The sequence below is a fragment of the Panulirus ornatus genome, chromosome 21 (assembly GCF_036320965.1).
Source record: "Panulirus ornatus isolate Po-2019 chromosome 21, ASM3632096v1, whole genome shotgun sequence".
Taxonomy (NCBI): Eukaryota; Metazoa; Arthropoda; class Malacostraca; order Decapoda; family Palinuridae; genus Panulirus; species Panulirus ornatus.
The window spans coordinates 137,325-161,143 of record NC_092244.1 but is presented as its reverse complement, the minus strand read 5'-3'; the positions used below and the strand labels follow the sequence as shown (position 1 = coordinate 161,143).

The window sequence follows — 23,819 nt, the reverse complement described above, 5'->3', positions numbered from 1 at the left end:
AGTAAGTAAAAACATCAGGCAGGAACATTAGGTAGGAGCCTCTCCAAAAATATCTCTAGACTCTTCCTCTGTCAGTGACCTGTTTAGGATGAGGCACTAAAGGCTTAAAAATAAAAGATGTACTGGAGTTCACTAGTTATGGAGTCTCTATTACCATGGCAAACCCATTTGAGGGAGTTCCAGGTGGAAACATTTTCACTATCAGCCAGAAACTTCACTCCTTCAGCAACCCTATGACTCACTTCTCCTTTCATGGTTTCACTTACTCCCATGTCCCTTTCCAGATATCTAAAACATTTCACTTCCTCCAAGTTTTCTCCATTCACACTCACACCCCAACTAACCTGTCCTTCAACCTGCTAAACCAAATAACCTTGACTTTATTCACATTTACTCTCGACTTTCTCCTTTTGCACACTTTTCTAAACTTAGTCACCAGCTTCTGGAGTTTCAGTCTTGAATCAGCCACCAACGTTGCATCATCAGCAAACAGCAACTGGCTCACTTCTCATGCCCTCTAATCCCTTGCAGACTGCATACTTGCCCCTCTCTCCAAGACTCACATTTACCTCCCTCACCACCCCATCCATAAACAAATCAAACAACCATGGTGACATCACACTATTCCTGCCTCACACCAACCGTAACTAGGAACCATTCACTCTTCTCTCTTCGTACTTGCCCACATGCCTTACATCCTTGATAAAAATTTTCACTGCCTCTATCAGCTTCCCTCCCACACCGCATCCTCTTAAGACCTTCTAAAAGGCATCTCTATCAACCATATTGTATGCTTTCTCTGGATCCACAAATGCCACGTACAAATCTATCTGTTTCTCTGTGCATTTCTCACACACATTCTCAGAACAAACATCTGATCCAAACATCTTCTACCACATCTGAAACCACATTGCTGCTCCCCAGTTTGATGCTCTGTACATGACTTCACCCTATCAATCAATACCCTCTCATACAACTTACCAAGTATACTCAATAATCTTATACCTCTGTACTTTGAAAAGTCACCTTTGTCTCCCTTGCCTTTATACAGTGGCATAATACATGAACTTTGCCAATCATCAAACCCCTCACCACGATCTGCACAGACAATGAAAATCCTTACCAAACAATCAGCAACACAGTCATCTCCTTTCTTTATAAATTCAACTGCAATACCATTCACTCCAGCTGCCTTACCACATTTCATCATAAGTCAGGCTTTCACCAACTCTTTTCTCTTCACCAAACCACTCTCCTTGCATCGCTCACTGTGCATACCACCCAGACACAAACACGTTATATCTGCCATCCAATCATCAAACATTTAACAGTCCTTCAAAATCCTCCCTCTATCTCCTCACTTCTTCAGTACCTGCTAACACTTACCCTTTTGTCTCTTTCATCAATGTTCCTATTTGTTCTCTTGTACTTTGCACAGTACTTACCTCCTTTTAAAAATCTTATTCTCTCTAAAGTTTACTGATACTTGCTCACCCCAACTCTCATTTGTCCATTTTCAACCTCTGCATTTCTTTTCATCTCCTGCAACTTTCTTTTACACATCCACCAATCATCTGAAATCCTTCCCTGTAAGCACAGCCCAAATGCTTCTCTTTTCTCTTTTACTAATATATCTACTTCTTCCTCTCACCACTCACAAACCTTTCTAATCAACCCATCTCCCACCTTATGCATGCCACAAGCATCTCTCACACATGCCAGCACTGCTTCCCTAAATACCTCCCATTCCTCATCCACTCCCCTTGCTTAATCTCTTTTCACCTTTTGCCACTCTACATTCAATCTCTCCTTGTATTCCTTCAAGAAGTCTCTTTTTCGAGCTCATTTACTCCCACCACTCTTCTGACTAACACTATTTCCTCTCATTCTAAAACCTCTACAACCCTTCATCCATGCCTCCACAAGACAGAGATCAAACATCCAACCAGCTATGCCTCTCAGCACATTTTCGTCCAAAAGTCTCTCTTTTACATGCCCTTCAACTAATATGTAATCCAATAATGCCTCCTGACTATCTCTCCTACTCACCTGTGTATACTTGTGTATATCCTTTTTAAATCAGGTATTCCCAATAACTAGTCCTTTTTCAGTACACAAATCCACAAGCTTCTCAACATTTCCATTCATAATACTGAATACCAATGCCCCCAATCATACCCTCAACTGCCACATTACTCACCAAATTCTAATCACCCATAGCTAACACTAGATCCCTTTCATCAAAACTGCTGACACACACACTAAATTGCTCCCAAAACACTTGCTCCTCATGATCTTCCTTCTCATGGCCAGGTAACGAGCATGAATAATCATCCACCTCTCAACATCCACTTTCATTCGTACCAAATCAGTCTACAACTTACTTCCTTATACTCTTTCACACACTCCCACAACTCCTATATGAGGAGTAGTGATACTCCTTCATCAGCCCAAGTCCTTTCACAAACCCCTTACTTTACTCCTAAGACATTCCAAACCATTCTCATCATTTATCCTTGAACTTTGTTTCATTCAGAGTTAGAACACCTGGGTTTCTTTCCTCAAACATACTACCTATCTCACCTTTCTTCTCATCTTGGTTATATCCATACACATTTAGACACCTCAGCTTGAGCCTTTGAGGAGGACGAGCACTCCCTGCTTGGTCCTTTCTTTCTTTCTTCTGTTCCATGTTTTAGAAATTGATATACAACAAGGGATGTTTCCAGTACCCTACTCCCATCCCCTTCAGTCACTTCTACAGCACACAGGGAATTTGGATGTAGAATTATTTCTCTTCTACCCAAGGGCTAAGGAATGCATTATTGTAAAAAGGTTTGTGAAATATGGTGGAAATCTGACATGGTGTTACACACTGGAAGAAAGTACACTAGATACAAATACATACACATTTGGAAATAAGATATGCATTCATTAGATAGGATAATATGAAACAAACTTGTACCTGTACTCCCCACGTATGCATTCCCACTTCTGGTGTGGTTTACAGGGTGAACGGTATTCATCACCCTGACATATTATTTCTAGTCGTTCACGCTTTGAAGTATAGAGTCCACCCTCAGTTTCTGCCCCAGTGAGTCCCTGCGCTCGCTGCAACCTTCGCTGTTCACGCAATTCCAATGCATCTTCTTCTCGATGACGCCCTGAACTATCAAAAGATGTTAAATACACATTTATACATTCAAATAATAACCAAATAATCTGTGTTTAGTCAGCAAAAGTGTCGGAAGAATTTCCTTAAATAAAAAGAATGCAAGACAGGAAGGGAGTTTACAAGGACAGTGTATAACAATATGATTAAAGGGGATAGTGTGAGAAGAAGACCACCAGTGACATGAGGAAATAGAGTGGAAGAGCACTGGAAGGAGAGAAATGGGGGAGAAATATGTGGAATGGTGTATGCAAGGGAGGCAGGTAAGGACAGGGATAAGGAGACTCTTTTGCCATGGCCATCCCCTTGATGGGAGTTCCCGGAGGGAATGGCATCAGAAGATATAGATAGACAGATGGACTACCTACTTTGATGAATATGAGAAATTCATAAATCTAGCACTAACTGAACTTGAAAACTCTTATGTGTCCAATTCAGAGCTATTGACACTACAGTGGGTCCTTGTAGAATGACAAGGTTACATTCCCAGTGATCTGTCAATCAAGCAGTGTCGTATGAGTAACTGAATAACATGTTATAGAGGGGTTTCCCTTCTAGCCTAAAAATTTCCCAATCTAATTCTCATGTATGGACTATGCCAAAAGATATTAACTTGCTATCATGATGTACTTAAATAAAACTACAAATCAGCAACATTTTCTTTTTCACTGGTAAACCAGACACTATATAATTCTTCTTGAGAATGCTGGTGATGAGAGATTAAGGTAGGAGGTGGCAGACTGGGATGGGATGAAGTGAATGGTTATTCAGGCATTGCAAAGTAAGTTCATCCATTTCAGCATGTGATATTTATGTTTGTTGATGTATTTGGCCATTCTATTACCTACCTTCATATTTTCAAGTTAGGAAGATCTCATTTTTATGGCACATCAAATATATGAAAACTTTGTGTTCCTTATAAGATAACCATCAGTGGCTGGAATAAATTAAAAATCTAATGTTATTTTGCTTTAACATCATTAAACAAAGGTTTTCACTGTAAGTTAAAGAATACCTGAAAAAAAATAAGAATTTTCTTTAAATCTGTCACTACTGAGAAAACTTAAGTGTTTTGCTATGAATTTCTACCCTAATTCTCAAATGTCACTATCACAAAACATTGCTCTAGAACCGTTGTTCTACAGAGATTGCATGTAATTGTATCTATGAAAAAGGAATTACACTAACAATGCCTTTTTCTACTTTTCATATGATGAAAATAATACTAATAGAATTCATCTAATCCATATCTGACTTGTTCTGGCCAACCACTAGTCTCTTAAGATGCTGTCCATATCATTCATGAACTCGCAAATAACTGTCATGTTGCATCTTTCCATCTTTCTTCCAAATATGAGACATCTATCATTATCTTCCTAATCCTTAACCTAACCATACCCTATGCAGTAGCTTTTGCATAACCTTAGAATCTTTTCCATGTAAGTTTCTGTACATGTAAAGAAAATGCAATCACTGTCTTCTGCACTGTCTCCTTTTACATGTGCTTCTTCAATAAATATGTACAGTCATGCAAGTCAGATGACTTCCAAGCAATGTATATGCACATCAAGTTTCATGCCTCTCAATGTAGGTTGCCAGCCAAGCTTTTGTAGTCACTGAGGCAGCAATGCCTGAAAATTTCTCTCCACAGCCAGTTAACTTCCAGCCATGCCAATAACAACACAGTCTCATAAGTATTGTAAGTAGGAAAGTGAGCAACTTTTAGCTAAATTTGGAGGTCCCAGCACAAGATAATCCTGATTAACTTGAGGATCATAATCTGTTGTCAGATCACTATGAGAGTGATTTTATGAACAATAAAATGATTATTACTGTAATCAAAGATGCCCAAGGTATCACAATAAATTGTGATCTGGAACAAGTGAAGGCAGTGTTGCCAGTGCCAGTCTGGCTTTGACCAAACTGCATCTGACTGGTGCAATTGGTAATTCTCCAAACTTATATAATTGGACTGATTTGAAAATATTATCAATCAATCACATTGATTATGACAGAAAAGATTTACTATAAAAGATAAAATCTAAAGATAACCAGTAATCAGTTTTTCAGTGCAGGGAAGACAGAAATGATAAAATATGTGCAGTAGTAACTTTGTAAAACCATACAGAATGAAAGAAGGTATGCTAAACTGTGTTTTGGATATGGGGGAGAAAGACTGAAAGAGGTGAGGGAATTTGAGTATTTAGGAGCAGTCGTGGGTAATCTTGGTGATATGGAAGGAGCGATAAGGGAGAGAATGGTAAAGGACAGAAGAGTCACTGGGTCTCTTAACAGAATAATAAAGGGTAGAGGTGTAAGTATGGAAGAGAGAGAGGATTAAGGGACAGCATAGTCATCCCAACCTTGACCTATCCAGCCAAAACAAAGACATGAAATGAGTCACAAAGATCAAGAATCCAGGCCATGGAAATAAGCTATTTGAGAGGAACATGTGGTATGACTAGAGGAAATGAAGAATGAAATGAAGGGGTGTATGAAAGATGTGGTATGGCAGGGAATGCAAAGAAAATGAATTGTGGAATGGTAAAGTGCATGAAATGTAATACCTCAATGTGGTTTAGGCATGTGGAAAAATTAAAGACTGGGACTTTTACAAGAAAAGTGTATGACAGTACAATTAAAGGGGTTGGTGTGAGAAGAAGACCACCTGTGACATGGGCAAAACGAGTGGAAGAATACCAAAGGGAAAGAAATGGTGGAAGAATGCGTGGAATACCATCCCCCTCCCCCCTCATGTGTGCGAGGTTGCGCTAGGAAAAGACAACAAAGGCCCCATTCGTTCACACTCAGTCTCTAGCTGTCATGTAATAATGCAGCGAAACCACAGCTCCCTTTCCACATCCAGGCCCTACACAACTTTCCATGGTTTACCCCAGACGCTTCACATGCCCTGATTCAATCCACTGACAGCACGTCAACCCCGGTATACCACATCGATCCAATTCACTCTGTTCCTTGCCCGCCTTTCACCCTCCTGCATGCTCAGGCCCCGATCACTCAAAATCTTTTTCACTCCATCTTTCCACCTCCAATTTGGTCTCCCACTTCTCCTTGTTCCCTCCACCTCCAACACATATATCCTCTTGGTCAATCTTTTCTCAATCATTCTCTCCATGTGCCCAAACCATTTCAAAACACCCTCTTCTGCTCTCTCAACCTCGCTCTTTTTATTTCCACACATCTCTCTTACCCTTACATTACTTACTCGATCAAACCACCTCACACCACACATTATCCTCAAACATCTCATTTCCAGCACATCCACCCTCCTGCGCACAACTCTATCCATAGCCCACACCTCGCAACCCTACAACATTGTTGGAACCACTATTCCTTCAAACATACCCATTTTTGCTTTCTGAGATAATATTCTCGACTTCCACACATTCTTCAAGGCTCCCAGGATCTTCACCCCCTCCCCCACCCTATGATTCACTTCTGCTTCCATGGTTCCATCCGCTGCCAGATCCACTCCCAGATATCTAAAACACTTTACTTCCTCCAGTTTTTCTCCATTCAAACTTACCTCCCAATTGAGTTGACCCTCAACCCTACTCTACCTAATAACCTTGCTCTTATTCACATTTACTCTTAACTTTCTTCTTTCACACACTTTACCAAACTCAGTCACCAGCTTCTGCAGTTTCTCACATGAATCAGCCACCAGCGCTGTATCATCAGCGAACAACAACTGACTCACTTCCCAAGCTCTCTCATCCACAACAGACTTCATACTTGCCCCTCTTTCCAAAACTCTTGCATTCACCTCCCTAACAACCCCATCCATAAACAAATTAAACAACCATGGAGACATCACACACCCCTGCCGGAAACCTACATTCACTGAGAACCAATCACTTTCCTCTCTTCCTACACGTACACATGCCTTACATCCTCGATAAAAACTTTTCACTGCTTCTAACATATATATATATATATATATATATATATATATATATATATATATATATATATATATATATATATATATTTATTTATTTATATTTATTATACTTTGTCGCTGTCTCCCGCGTTTGCGAGGTATATATATATATATATATATATATATATATATATATATATATATATATATATATATATATATATATATATATCCCTGGGGATAGGGGAGAAAGAATACTTCCCACGCATTCCTCACGTGTCGTAGAAGGCGACTAAAGGGGACGGGATCGGGGGGCCAGAAACCCTCCCCTCCTTGTATTTTAACTTTCTAAAAGGGGAAACAGAATAAGTAGTCACTCGGGGAAAGCTCATCCTCCTCGAAGGCTCAGATTGGGGTGTCTAAATGTGTGTGGATGTAACCAAGAGAAGAAAAAAGGAGAGATAGGTAGTATGTTTAAGGAAAGGAACCTGGATGTTTTGGCTCTGAGTGAAACGAAGCTCAAGTGTAAAGGGGAAGAGTGGTTTGGAAATGTCTTGGGAGTAAAGTCAGGGGTTAGTGAGAGGACAAGAGCAAGGGAAGGAGTAGCACTACTCCTGAAACAGGAGTGGTGGGAGTAAGAGAGTAAATTCTAGATTGATATGGGTATAACTGAAAGTTGAAGGAGAGAGATGGGTGATTATTGGTGCATATGCACCTAGGCATGAGAAGAAAGATCATGAGAGGCAAGTGATTTGGGAGCAGCTGAATGAGTGTGTTAGTGTTTTTGATGCGCAAGACCGGGTTATAGTGATGGGTGATTTGAATGCAAAGGTGAGTAATGTGGCAGTTGAGGGAATAATTGGTATACATGGGGTGTTCAGTGTTGTAAATGGAAATGGTGAAGGGCTTGTAGATTTATGTGCTGAAAAGGGACTGGTGATTGAGAATACCTGGTTTAAAAAGCAAGATATACATAAGTATACGTATGTAAGTAGGAGAGATGGCCAGAGAGCGTTATTGGATTACGTATTAATTGATAGGCGCGCAAAAGCGAGACTTTTGGATGTTAATGTGCTGAGAGGTGCAACTGGAGGGATGTCTGATCATTATCTTGTGGAGGCGAAGGTGAAGATTTGTAGGGGTTTTCAGAAAAGAAGAGAGAATGTTGGGGTGAAGAGAGTGGTGAGGGTAAGTGAGCTTGGGAAGGAGACTTGTGTGAGGAAGTACCAGGAGAGACTAAGTACAGAATGGAAAAAAGGTGAGAACGAAGGAGGTAAGGGGAGTGGGGGAGGAATGGGATGTATTTAGGGAAGCACTGATGGCTTGCGCAAAAGATGCTTGTGGCATGAGAAGAGTGGGAGGTGGGTTGATTAGAAAGGGTAGTGAGTGGTGGGATGAAGAAGCAAGATTATTAGTGAAAGAGAAGAGAGGGGCATTTGGATGATTTTTGCAGGGAAAAAATGCAAATGAGTGGGAGATGTATAAAAGAAAGAGGCAGGAGGTCAGGAGAAAGGTGCAAGAGGTGAAAAAGAGGGCAAATGAGAGGTGGGGTGAGAGAGTATCATTAAATTTTAGGGAGAATAAAAGGATGTTTTGGAAGGAGGTAAATAAAGTGCATAAGACAAGGGAGCAAATGGGAACTTCAGTGAAGGAGGCTAATGGGGAGGTGAGAACAAGTAATGGTGATGTGAGAAGGAGATGGAGTGAGTATTTTGAAGGTTTGTTGAATGTGTTTGATGATAGAGTGGCAGATATAGGGTGTTTTGGTCGAGGTGGTGTGCAAAGTAAGAGGGTTAGGGAAAATGATCTGGTAAACAGAGAAGGGGTAGTAAAAGCTTTGCAGAAGATGAAGCCGGCAAGGCAGCAGGTTTGGATGGTATTGCAGTGGAATTTATCAAAAAAGGGGGTGACTGTATTGTTGACTGGTTGGTAAGGTTATTTAATGTATGCATGATTCATGGTGAGGTGCCTGAGGATTAGCGGAATGCCTGCATAGTGCTACTGTACAAAGGCAAAGGGGATAAGAGTGAGTGCTCAAATTACAGAGGTATAAGTCTGTTGAGCGACAAAGCAAAAAAAAAAAAAAAAAAAAAAAAAAAATATAGGGGAGAAAGAATACTTCCCACGTATTCCCTGCGTGTCGTAGAAGGCGACTAAAAGGGAAGGGAGCGGGGGGCTGGAAATCCTCCCCTCTCTTTTTTTTTTTTTTTTTTTTTTTTTTTCAAAAAGAAGGAACAGAGAAGGGGGCCAGGTGAGGATATTTCCTGAAAGGCCCAGTCCTCTGTTCTTAACGCTACCTCGCTAATGCGGGAAATGGCGAATAGTACGAAAGAAAAGAAAATATATATATATATATATATATATATATATATATATATATATATATATATATATATATATATATACATATATATATATATATATATATATATATATATATATATATATGAAGTCTGTTGGGGATGAGAGAGCTTGGGAAGTGAGTCAATTGTTGTTCGCTGATGATACAGCGCTGGTGGCTGATTCATGTGAGAAACTGCAGAAGCTGGTGACTGAGTTTGGTAAAGTGTGTGGAAGAAGAAAGTTGAGAGTAAATGTGAATAAGAGCAAGGTTATTAGGTACAGTAGGGGTGAGGGTCAAGTCAATTGGGAGGTGAGTTTGAATGGAGAAAAACTGGAGGAAGTGAAGTGTTTTAGATATCTGGGAGTGGATCTGTCAGCGGATGGAACCATGGAAGCGGAAGTGGATCATAGGGTGGGGGAGGGGGCGAAAATTTTGGGAGCCTTGAAAAATGTGTGGAAGTCGAGAACATTATCTCGGAAAGCAAAAATGGGTATGTTTGAGGGAATAGTGGTTCCAACAATGCTGTATGGTTGCGAGGCGTGGGCTATGGATAGAGATGTGCGCAGGAGGATGGATGTGCTGGAAATGAGATGTTTGAGGACAATGTGTGGTGTGAGGTGGTTTGATCGAGTAAGTAACGTAAGGGTAAGAGAGATGTGTGGAAATAAAAAGAGCGTGGTCGAGAGAGCAGAAGAGGGTGTTTTGAAATGGTTTGGGCACATGGAGAGAATGAGTGAGGAGAGATTGACCAAGAGGATATATGTGTCGGAGGTGGAGGGAACGAGGAGAAGAGGGAGACCAAATTGGAGGTGGAAAGATGGAGTGAAAAAGATTTTGTGTGATCGGGGCCTGAACATGCAGGAGGGTGAAAGGAGGGCAAGAAATAGAGTGAATTGGAGTCATGTGGTATACAGGGGTTGACGTGCTGTCAGTGGATTGAAGCAAGGCATGTGAAGCGTCTGGGGTAAACCATGGAAAGCTGTGTAGGTATGTATATTTGCGTGTCTGGACGTGTGTATGTACATGTGTATGGGGGGGGGGGCATTTCTTTCGTCTGTTTCCTTGCGCTACCTCGCAAACGCGGGAGACAGCGACAAAGTATAAAAAAAAAAAAAAAAAAAAAAAAAAAAAAAATATATATATATATATATATATATATATATATATATATATATATATATATATATATATATACATACATATATATATATATATATATATATATATATATATATATATATATATATATATATATATATATACATATATATATATATCTCGGAAAGCAAAAATGGGTATGTCTGAAGGAATAGTGGTTCCAACAATGTTGTATGGTTGCAAGGCGTGGGCTATGGATAGAGTTATGCACAGGAGGGTGGAGGTGCTGGAAATGAGATGTTTGAGGACAATGTGTGGTGTGAGGTGGTTTGATCGAGTAAGTAACGTAAGGGTAAGAGAGATGTGTGGAAATAAAAAGAGCGTGGTTGAGAGAGCAGAAGAGGGTGTTTTGAAATGGTTTGGGCACATGGAGAGAATGAGTGAGGAAAGATTGACCAAGAGGATATATGTGTCGGAGGTGGAGGGAACGAGAAGTGGGAGACCAAGTTGGAGGTGGAAAGATGGAGTGAAAAAGATTTTGTGTGATCGGGGCCTGAACATGCAGGAGGGTGAAAGGAGGGCAAGGAATAGAGTGAATTGGATCGATGTGGTATACCGGGGTTGACGTGCTGTCAGTGGATTGAATCAGGGCATGTGAAGTGTCTGGGGTAAACCATGGAAAGCTGTGTAGGTATGTATATTTGCGTGTGTGGACGTGTATGTATATACATGTGTATGGGGGTGGGTTGAGCCATTTCTTTCGTCTGTTTCCTTGCGCTACCTCACAAACGCGGGAGACAGCGACAAAGCAAAAAAAAAAAGAAAAAAAAAAGTTTGTTGAGTATTCCTGGTAAATTATATGGGAGGGTATTGATTGAGAGGGTGAAGGCATGTGCAGAGCATCAGATTGGGGAAGAGCAGTGTGGTTTCAGGAGTGGTAGAGGATGTCTGGATCAGATGTTTGCTTTGAAGAATGTATGTGAGAAATACTTAGAAAAGCAAATGGATTTGTATGTAGCATTTATGGATCTGGAGAAGGCATATGATAGAGTCGATAGAGATGCTCAGTGCAAGGTATTAAGAATATATGGTGTGGAAGGCAAGTTGTTAGAAGCAGTGAAAAGTTTTTATCGAGGATATAAGGCATGTGTACGTGTAGGAAGAGAGGAAAGTGATTGGTTCTCAGTGAATGTAGGTTTGCGGCAGGGGTGTGTGATGTCTCCATGGTTGTATAATTTGTTTATGGATGGGGTTGTTAGGGAGGTGAATGCAAGAGTTTTGGAAAGAGGGGCAAGTATGCAGTCTGTTGTGGATGAGAGAGCTTGGGAAGTGAGTCAGTTGTTGTTCGCTGATGATACAGTGCTGGTGGCTGATTCATGTGAGAAACTGCAGAAGCTGGTGATTGAGTTTGGTAAAGTGTGTGAAAGAAGAAAGTTACGAGTAAATGTGAATAAGAGCAAGGTCATTAGGTACAGTAGGGTTGAAGGTCAAGTCAATTGGGAGGTAAGTTTTAATGGAGAAAAACTGTAGGAAGTAAAGCGCTTTAGATATCTGGGAGTGGATCTGTCAGCAGATGGAACCATGGAAGCGGAAGTGAATCATAGGGTGGGGGAGGGGGAGAAAATTCTGGGAGCCTTGAAGAATGTTTGGAAGTCGAGAACATTATCTCGGAAAGCAAAAATGGGTATGTTTGAAGGAATAGTGGTTCCAACAATGCAGTATGGCTGCAAGGCTTGGGCTATGGATAAAGTTGTGTGCAGGAGGGTGGATGTGCTGGAAATGAGATGTTTGAGGACAATATGGGGTGTGAGGTGGTTTGATCGAGTAAGTAATGTGAGGGTAAGAGAGATGTGTGGAAATAAAAAGAGTGTGGTTGAGGGAGCAGAAGAGGGTGTTTTGAAATGGTTTGGTCACATGGAGAGAATGAGTGAGGAAAGATTGACCAAGAGGACATATGTGTCAGAGGTGGAGGGGACAAGGAGAAGTGGGAGACCAAATTGAAGGTGGAAAGATGGAGTGAAAAAGATTTTGAGTGATCGGGGCCTGAACATGTAGGAGGGTGAAAGGCATGCAAGGAATAGAGTGAATTGGAACGATGTGGTATACCGGGGTCGACATGCTGTCAATGGATTGAACCAGGGTATGTGAAGCGTCTGGGGTAAACCATGGAAAGTTCTGTGGGGCCTGGATGTGGAAAGGGAGCTGTGGTTTCGGTGCATTATTACATGACAGCTAGAGACTGAGTGTGAACGAATGGGGCCTTTGTTGTCTTTTCCTAGCACTACCTTGCACACATGAGGGGGGAGGGGGTTGTTATTCCATGTGTGGCGAGGTGGCGATGGGAATAAATAAAGGCAGACAGTATGAATTATGTACATGTGTATATATGTATATGTCTGTGTGTATATATATGTATATGTTGAGATGTATAGGTATGTATATTTGCGTGTATGGACATGTGTATGTGGGTGGGTTGGGCCATTCTTTCGTCTGTTTCCTTGTGCTACCTCGCTAACGCGGGAGACAGTGACAAAGCAAAATAAAATAAATAAATAATAATAAAATAATATATATATATATATATCCTGTGCTTCATTATAAAGAGATGTGGTGTGATATAAAGATATTCTGTGGTATACATACACCGTGTGCTTCACTAACAAAATATTGGAGGTGTGTACTGTACATGAAACTAAACCTATCAAAAAATACTGGAAGGGTCTAATGTGCCTGAAACTAAACCAATCAGGAAAAAAAATCATGGAAGTTTACTATGCCTGAAACTAAACCTATCAAATCTTGGAAGAGTCTAATATGCCTGAAACTAAACATATCACAAAATACTGGAAGAGTTTACTATACATGAAAATAAACCTGTTGCAAAATACGGGAAAAGTCTACAGTATCAAACTATACCAACTACAAAATACTGAAAGTTCTCCTGTACCTGAAACTCAACCTATCATAAAAAACTGAGAGTCCACTGTACCTGAAACTAAACCTATCACAAAATACTGAAAGAGTCTATTGCACCTAAAGGTAAACTTATCACAAAATGCTGAAGGAGTCTGCTGTACCTGAAACTAAACTTATTGCAAAGCAAAATGCTGCAAGAATCTATTGTACCTGACTTTAAATCTATCACAAAATACTAGAGGGATCTACTGTGCCTGAAACTATCCTATCACAAAATACTGGAAGAGTCCACTTTACCTGACACTAAACCTACCGCAAATTTTGGAAGAGTCTACTGTTTCTGAAATTCTGATTTTCTACGATGCTTGTCTTACCTCTCAACTAGGAAGCTGTCTCTCCAAGCAAAGGTGTCTGACTGGCCAAATGAGGTGCTTTTCAGGACAGGCAGAAGTGAGCGACCATCCATGTGGGGAGGAGCCTCAAGCCCTGCGATGTCTAGGAACGTGGGGGCCAAATCAACATTAAGTGCAATCTTACTGATTCTGAAATGTAATGAAATCAACAGTGAGTACAATACTCATGTTTAAAATACACACTAAAGATCAATGTTCACCACATATGTTAATTAGGAAAGTCAGCTGTCAACAGTGAATATCATATTATGATTATGAAATGCAACCTGGCCAAATAATTGTATCATATTCTACTTTGTCGCTGTCTCCCACATTAGCGAGGTAGCACAAGGAAACAGACGAAAGAATGGCCCAACCACCCACATACACATGTATATACGGAGTTTGGTAAAGTGTGTGGAAGAAGAAAGTTAAGAGTAAATGTGAATAAGAGCAAGGTTATTAGGTACAGTAGGGTTGAGGGTCAAGTCAATTGGGAGGTGAGTTTGAATGGAGAAAAACTGGAGGAAGTGAAGTGTTTTAGATATCTGGGAGTGGATCTGTCAGCGGATGGAACCATGGAAGCGGAAGTGGATCATAGGGTGGGGGAGGGGGCGAAAATTTTGGGAGCCTTGAAAAATGTGTGGAAGTCGAGAACATTATCTCGGAAAGCAAAAATGGGTATGTTTGAAGGAATAGTGGTTCCAACAATGTTGTATGGTTGCGAGGCGTGGGCTATGGATAGAGTTGTGCGCAGGAGGATGGATGTGCTGGAAATGAGATGTTTGAGGACAATGTGTGGTGTGAGGTGGTTTGATCGAGTAAGTAACGTAAGGGTAAGAGAGATGTGTGGAAATAAAAAGAGCGTGGTTGAGAGAGCAGAAGAGGGTGTTTTGAAATGGTTTGGGCACATGGAGAGAATGAGTGAGGAAAGATTGACCAAGAGGATATATGTGTCGGAGGTGGAGGGAACGAGGAGAAGAGGGAGACCAAATTGGAGGTGGAAAGATGGAGTGAAAAGGATTTTGTGTGATCGGGGCCTGAACATGCAGGAGGGTGAAAGGAGGGCAAGGAATAGAGTGAATTGGAGCGATGTGGTATACAGGGGTTGACGTGCTGTCAGTGGATTGAATCAAGGCATGTGAAGCGTCTGGGGTAAACCATGGAAAGCTGTGTAGGTATGTATATTTGCGTGTGTGGACGTATGTATATACATGTGTATGGGGGGGGGGTGGGCCATTTCTTTCGTCTGTTTCCTTGCGCTACCTCGCAAACGCGGGAGACAGCGACAAAGTATAATAAAAAAAAAAAAAATAAAATAACATAATTCATACTGTCTGCCTTATTCATTCCCATCGCCACCCCACCACACATGAAATTACAACCCCCTCCCCCGCATGTGTGCAAGGTAGCGCTAGGAAAAGACAACAAAGGCCACATTCGTTCACACTCAGTCTCTAGCTGTCATGTATAATGCACCGAAACCATAGCTCCCTTTCCACATCCAGGCCCCACAGAACTTTCCAAGGTTTACCCCAGACACTTCACGTACCCTGGTTCAATCCATTGACAGCACGTCGACCCTGGTATACCACATCGTTCCAATTCATTCTATTCCTTGCACACCTTTCAACCTTCTGCATGTTCAGACCCCGATCACTCAAAATCTTTTTCACTTCATCTTTCCACCTCAAATTTGGTCTCCCACTTCTCCTTGTTCCCTTCACCTCTTGTATCATATCATTAGATATGAAATACATCCACAATAATAGTTAGTACAGTATCACACTCTGGGTTATGAAATATGTAACAAAAATAAATAGCAGCTCTTGGCTATCAAATTTCTGGTAAATGATATATGACCACAATGATGTCCATTACCATCATACTGATTATGAAATGTGACAAAGTGAACGTTTGATGCTATTGGAGGAAAACACCATGTTAGCATTCAGAACCATTCAGTTGGTTATGATAAACAACTAAGTTAACAATAATACCTAAATGTTAGTAAGGAAATATAACCATACCCCTTTGAATGTAATGGTCTAAATCTCCCACTCTAAGCTTCTACCCCCTGAGTGTGACAGTTGGAAACTCTCTGCACCCATTTAAAAACATCTATTCCCATCTCTCATGAACTGCAATTTGCTGTGAATCTTATCATGGCATATAAACTCCAGTAAATACTGCCATCTACTGGGTCCATTAGTAAACAGATCTGTAAACAAATGCAATGTCTGTCACTCCTACACTAAGTTTGCAGAAGACTACCATACCATTAATAATTCTTCTTACACTGCATTACGACCATAAAACAGGTTATATATGGATATCATAACATCATGATATGATTTGTGAATGTGCACTCTACATACTACTATTCTACATTGGAAAATATGTTTCTGATTTACCATTTTGATGCGGAAAAGACAGATCTATTAGCGTCATCTAAGCTGGCAAGCATGTGCATCCCTTTAAACTTTTGTTTTGTCCCTTTACATTTTTCCTCTTTTTTCCCCAGGCATTCTGAGTATGAAACATGAGAAAACACTCACTATGTCTCCAAGAGCAAGGAATTCTTGATATCTGTCTCTGAAAACAGTGACAAAGACAATCCTTATGAACCAACACCAAGAAATAGCAATGTTTGCAATGCCCCAACCATTAGTGGGGTAGTATATCTAAAGTATCTTCATGGCCCAGAATGAAAAATGAAACATCATCTAACTCAAAGTGAAGAGAAAATGCTATGGATTTCCAAGGAGAACAAGCTAAGCTGTTTGGATAATCTAACACCATACCCTTACAACATACAAGTGTTTTCAGACATCATACAAGTGTTTTCAGAAACTTTTTCCTGACAATCTATGAAATTGTTGCAAGAGAAGCTAATAAACATGATAAAGATATATTAGGTAAATTGAGGCCTTTACCACCTTGGTTCAGGTCTAGTAAGTGAAAGGTTGTTTCATCATCAGTGTAGCAGTTAATGTTTCTGACTATGATGCTTTCACAGGCTGCCCAGGGCTGACAGCATAGGTTTGAATCCTGATTACAGTAGTCAGTCCACAGTCAACCCAGCTGTTCATCTACCGCTAATGATTAGTCAATAAAATGGGTACCTGGCTCAGGCTAGGGTGGAACCATGGAAGCTGAAGTGAGTCACAGGGTAGGGGATGAGGTGAAGAGAGCAAAAATGGGTATGTATGAAGGAATTGTAGTTCCAACAATATTATATGGTTGTGAGGCATGGGCTACAGATAGGATTGTATGGAGGAGGGTAGATGTGTTGGAAATGAAGTGCTTGAGGACAATATGTGGTGTGAGGTGGTTTGATCGAGTAAGTAATGAAAGCGTAAGAGAGACGTGCGGAAATAAAAAGTATTTTGTTGAGAGAGCAGAAGAGGGTGTATTGAAATGACTTGAACATATGGAGAGAATGAGTGAGAAAAGATTGACAAAGAGGATATATGTCAGAGGTAGAGGGAACAAGGAGAAGTGGGAGACCAAATTGGAGGGGGAAGGATGGACTGAAAAAGATTTTGAGTGATTGGGGCCTGAACATACAAGAAGGAGTGAGGCCTGCAAGGAATAGAGTGGATTGGAACGATGAGGTATACTGGGGTCGACATGCTGTCAATGGACTGAACCAGGGCATGTGATGTGTCTGGGGTAAACCACTGAAAAGTCTGTGGGGCCTGGATGTGGATAGAAGCTGTGGTTTTGGTGCATTACACATGACAGCTAGAGACTGTGAATGAATGTGGCCTTTTTTGTCTGCTTTCCTGGCACTACCTCGCCAAAGCAGGGGTAGCGATGCTGTTTCCTGTGGGGCAGGGTGGCACCAGGAATGGATGAAGGCAAGCAGGTATGAATATGTACATGTGTATATATGTATATGTCTGCGCATGTGTATGCATATTATGTATATGTTGTTATGTATATGTATATATATGTGCATATGTGGGTATAGGGTATATATATATTTATTTATTTATTTTATTTATTTTGTTTTGTCGCTGTCTCCCAAGTTTACGAGGTAGCGCAAGGAAACAGACGAAAGAAATGGCCCAACCCACCCCCATACACAATGTATATACATACACGTCCACACACGCAAATATACATACCTATACATCTCAATGTACACATATATACACACACACAGACACATACATATATACCCATGCACACAATTCACACTGTCTGCCTTTATTCATTCCCACCGCCACCTTGCCACACATGGAATACCATCCCCCTCCCCCCTCATGTGTGCGAGGTAGCACTAGGAAAAGACAACAAAGGGCCCATTCGTTCACACTCAGTCTCTAGCTGTCATGCAATAATGCCTGAAACCACAGCTCCCTTTCCACATCCAGGCCCCACACAACTTTCCATGGTTTACCCCAGACGCTTCACATGCCCTGATTCAATCCACTGACAGCATGTCAACCCCGGTATACCACATCGATCCAATTCACTCTATTCCTTGCCCTCCTTTCACCCTCCTGCATGTTCAGGCCCCAATCACACAAAATCTTTTTCACTCCATCTTTCCACCTCCAATTTGGTCTCCCACTTCTCCTCGTTCCCTCCACCTCCGACACATATATCCTCTTGGTCAATCTTTCCTCACTCATTCTCTCCATGTGCCCAAACCATTTCAAAACACCCTCTTCTGCTCTCTCAACCACGCTCTTTTTATTCCCACACATCTCTCTTATATATATATATATATATATATATATATATATATATATATATATATATATATATATATATATATATATATATTTTTTTTTTTTTGCTTTGTCGCTGTCTCCCGCGTTTGCGAGGTAGCACAAGGAAACAGACGAAAGAAATGGCCCAACCCACCCCCATACACATGTATATACATACGCCCACACACGCAAATATACATACCTACACAGCTTTCCATGGTTTACCCCAGACGCTTCACATGCCCTGATTCAATCCACTGACAGCACGTCAACCCCGGTATACCACATCGATCCAATTCACTCTATTCCTTGCCTGCCTTTCACCCTCCTGCGTGTTCAGGCCCCGATCACACAAAATCTTTTTCACTCCATCTTTCCACCTCCAATTTGGTCTCCCACTTCTCCTCGTTCCCTCCACCTCCGACACATATATCCTCTTGGTCAATCTTTCTCACTCATTCTCTCCATGTGCCCAAACCACCCTCTTCTGCTCTCTCAACCACGCTCTTTTTATTTCCACACATCTCTCTTACCCTTACGTTACTTACTCGATCAAACCACATCACATCACACATTGTCCTCAAACATCTCATTTCCAGCACATCCATCCTCCTGCGCACAACTCTATCCATAGCCCACGCCTCGCAACCATACAACATTGTTGGAACCACTATTCCTTCAAACATACCCATTTTTGCTTTCCGAGATAATGTTCTCGACTTCCACACATTCTTCAAGGCTCCCAGGATTTTCGCCCCCTCCCCCACCCTATGATCCACTTCCGCTTCCATGGTTCCATCTGCTGCCAGATCCACTCCCAGATATCTAAAACACTTTACTTCCTCCAGTTTTTCTCCATTCAAACTTACCTCCCAATTGACTTTACCCTCAACCCTACTGTATCTAATAACCTTGCTCTTATTCACATTTACTCTTAACTTTCTTCTTTCACACACTTTACCAAACTCAGTCACCAGCTTCTGCAGTTTCTCACATGAATCAGCCACCAGCGCTGTATCATCAGCGAACAACAACTGACTCACTTCCCAAGCTCTCTCATCCCCAACAGACTTCATACTTGCCCCTCTTTCCAAAACTCTTGCATTTACCTCCCTAACAACCCCATCCATAAACAAATTAAACAACCATGGATGGGGTTGTTAGGGAGGTAAATGCAAGAGTCTTGGAAAGAGGGGCAAGTATGAAGTCTGTTGGGGATGAGAGAGCTTGGGAAGTGAGTCAGTTGTTGTTCGCTGATGATACAGCGCTGGTGGCTGATTCATGTGAGAAACTGCAGAAGCTGGTGACTGAGTTTGGTAAAGTGTGTGAAAGAAGAAAGTTAAGAGTAAATGTGAATAAGAGCAAGGTTATTAGATACAGTAGGGTTGAGGGTAAAGTCAATTGGGAGGTAAGTTTGAATGGAGAAAAACTGGAGGAAGTAAAGTGTTTTAGATATCTGGGAGTGGATCTGGCAGCAGATGGAACCATGGAAGCGGAAGTGGATCATAGGGTGGGGGAGGGGGCGAAAATCCTGGGAGCCTTGAAGAATGTGTGGAAGTCGAGAACATTATCTCGGAAAGCAAAAATGGGTATGTTTGAAGGAATAGTGGTTCCAACAATGTTGTATGGTTGCGAGGCGTGGGCTATGGATAGAGTTGTGCGCAGGAGGATGGATGTGCTGGAAATGAGATGTTTGAGGACAATGTGTGGTGTGAGGTGGTTTGATCGAGTAAGTAACGTAAGGGTAAGAGAGATGTGTGGAAATAAAAAGAGCGTGGTTGAGAGAGCAGAAGAGGGTGTTTTGAAATGGTTTGGGCACATGGAGAGAATGAGTGAGGAAAGATTGACCAAGAGGATATATGTGTCGGAGGTGGAGGGAACGAGGAGAAGAGGGAGACCAAATTGGAGGTGGAAAGATGGAGTGAAAAGGATTTTGTGTGATCGGGGCCTGAACATGCAGGAGGGTGAAAGGAGGGCAAGGAATAGAGTGAATTGGAGCGATGTGGTATACAGGGGTTGACATGCTGTCAGTGGATTGAATCAAGGCATGTGAAGCGTCCGGGGTAAACCATGGAAAGCTGTGTAGGTATGTATATTTGCGTGTGTGGACGTGTGTATGTACATGTGTATGGGGGGGGTTGGGCCATTTCTTTCGTCTGTTTCCTTGCGCTACCTCGCAAACGCGGGAGACAGCGACGAGGTATAAAAAAAAAAAAAGAAAAAAAAAAAAAATATATATATATGTGTGTGTGTGTGTGTGTGAGAGGATGGGCCATTTTTTGTCTGTTTTCTGGCGCTACCTCATTGACATGGGAAACCGATTAAGTATAATATATAGATGAAAAAGTACAGCACTGATAACTTACTTTATCATTGAATATGGGTACAGACCAGATAAATAGGTGTATCACTAAATAAGATTATAACACTGATACCTGAGTGTATCATTGAATGAGAGTACAGCACTGATAACTGGGTTTATCAGGGAATACAACTACCCCACAGATAAATGAGTTTATCATTGAATACAGGTACAGCACTGATGAATGGGTTTATCACTGAATAAGAGTACTGATAACTGGGTGTACACTGAATAAAAGAAAAGCACTGATAACTGAGTGTATCATTTCAATAAGAGTACAGTACTGATAACTGGGTGTATCATTGAATATGAGTACAGCCCTGATAACTAGGTTTATCACTGAATAAGAGCACAACACTGATAACTGAGTGTATCACTGAATACAAGTACAGCATTGATAACTGGGTATATCACTGAATATGAGAGCAGCACTGATAACTGGGTTTATCATTGAAGAAGAGTACAGCCATGGATTTTTTTTTTTTTTTTTTTTTTTTTTTTGCTTTGTCGCTGTCTCCCGCGTTTGCGAGGTAGCGCAAGGAAACAGACGAAAGAAATGGCCCAACCCACCCCCACACACATGTATATACACACGTCCACACACGCAAATATACATACCTACACAGCTTTCCATGGTTTACCCCAGACGCCTCACATGCCCTGATTCAATCCACTGACAGCTCGTCAACCCCGGTATACCACATCGCTCCAACTCACTCTATTCCTTGCCCTCCTTTCACCCTCCTGCATGTTCAGACCCCGATCACACAAAATCTTTTTCACTCCATCTTTCCACCTCCAATTTGGTCTCCCTCTTCTCCTCGTTCCCTCCACCTCCGACACATATATCCTCTTGGTCAATCTTTCCTCACTCATTCTCTCCATGTGACCAAACCATTTCAAAACACCCTCCTCTGCTCTCTCAACCATGCTCTTTTTATTTCTACACATCTCTCTTACCCTTACGTTACTTACTCGATCAAACCACCTCACACCACACATTGTCCTCAAACATCTCATTTCCAGCACATCCATCCTCCTGCGCACAACTCTATCCATAGTCCACGCCTCGCAACCATACAACATTGTTGGAACCACTATTCCTTCAAACATACCCATTTTTGCTCTCCAAGATAATGTTCTCGACTTCCACACATTCTTCAAGGCTCCCAGAATTTTCGCCCCCTCCCCCACCCTATGATCCACTTCCGCTTCCATGGTTCCATCCGCTGCCAGATCCACTCCCAGATATCTAAAACACTTCACTTCCTCCAGTTTTTCTCCATTCAAACTCACCTCCCAGTTGACTTTACCCTCAACCCTACTGTACCTAATAACCTTGCTCTTATTCACATTTACTCTTAACTTTCTTCTTTCACACACTTTACCAAACTCAGTCACCAGCTTCTGTAGTTTCTCACATGAATCAGCCACCAGCGCTGTATCATCAGCGAACAACAACAGCCATGGATAACAGAGTATAAAACTGAGAAACATGAGGGTATTGGTGAGCTGGATAAATGAAAGGCACACTGAACACTCTCTCTTACTGATGTAATATTGTCACAGTCAATAAGAGTGCAGTATTAAGAGTTTTATGGCTGCCTACTTGAATTAAGTGTTGAGAGATACTAATGACAGAGTACCTGATTCAAGTTACTGATGAAAGGCTTACTGCCCCAAGTTACTGATCCAAAGTTGCAGGTCAAAAGGTACTCTCACAAATTACTGATCCAAAGTTACATGTCCAAAAGTTACTGTCTCAGGTTGATGCTCCAAGAGTGAGACTCATTTTGTGGATCCAATGTCATTGTCTCAAATTGTTTGCACACAATTACTGACCCAAGAGAATCACAGATGTAATGAACCTAGCATGACTAATACAATTAATCCCGAAAAAGAAGAACCACAGTTGTAATTGCACAATCCCTAGGTTACAAGCAGATGAGATTGCCATGATACAATCAAAGATGCAACTGGATGAAGCAGTGGAATGGCTACTGTTTTAAACACAATGTGCATTGAGCTCAGATTCTAACAGAGATGTGTCAACTGCTTGAGTGACATCATGTGAAACAGGTGTCAAGCAGAGTAAAGAGATGGATGACGTCATGCAAGATAACATCAGTGTGGGACAGCAAAGATGGGGGGGGGGGGGTTGCTAGAAGTGTGTCAGCAAGATAAGGTGGCAGTATCTGGAGTGAATGTCAATGTTGGAAAAAAAGGTACTGTAGGCTAGTCACTTGGCTCAGGTACAGTTAGCTGGGGAGATGTTAGTGAAATGCATTCCCTGACAAAAAGTGAGGGGTCACAGCAGACAAGATAGATAATCTGTGATATATTATAGAGTGGGCATTGATGCTGTACAAGGGGGTATAAGCTAGCCACTAAGCTCAGATACTGGAAGCTAAAGACACCACTGGCAGGCATCCCTTCAAGTGGTGAGCAACATGGGGTTGCCATGGGCAGGACAAACTAGGGCTGACTATGTAGCATGTCTATGGTATTCATACGAGCACTCTGCATGACTTGTAGTCATGCTGGGTCCAATTGTCTTGTATGCTGAGCACTGATTGGCTGAGGCTTCCATCCTTAAAAAATTTTCATTTTACACAGTGCACCTGAGATGTATCAGATGAACTTCTTTCCCAAAACATAAGAAATAATTACAATTCCTCTCACATATAACCTTATATTACTGCACGCAAACAACTCTTGAACTTAGCAATACAAAGTGTGGAAAACTTTCGTCCTTACATTATGATTTCAGAACCAGAAACTCTGCTGTGCTGCCAATGCAAGTGTTATCAGCAAGGATAAATACCACATCTAGGATGATGTGCGCATGTCTGTAGGTATCTAACAGATCACTATTTCCATAGGAGGAGATAACCATGGTCACTCTTA

The 23,819-nt window shown here is 41.4% G+C and overlaps 1 protein-coding gene across 1 annotated transcript in view; it reads right to left on the bottom strand.

The window, feature by feature from the left end:
- Positions 1 to 23,819, bottom strand: part of LOC139756226 (uncharacterized) — a 252,544-nt gene that overhangs the window by 157,144 nt on the left and 71,581 nt on the right. Inside the window, exons 14-15 of the mRNA XM_071675383.1 lie at positions 13,809 to 13,976; positions 2,966 to 3,169 (exon numbers count right to left, since the gene is read on the bottom strand). Coding sequence (XP_071531484.1) covers positions 2,966 to 3,169; positions 13,809 to 13,976 — 372 coding nt within the window. The remainder of the gene's footprint in view (positions 1 to 2,965; positions 3,170 to 13,808; positions 13,977 to 23,819) is intronic.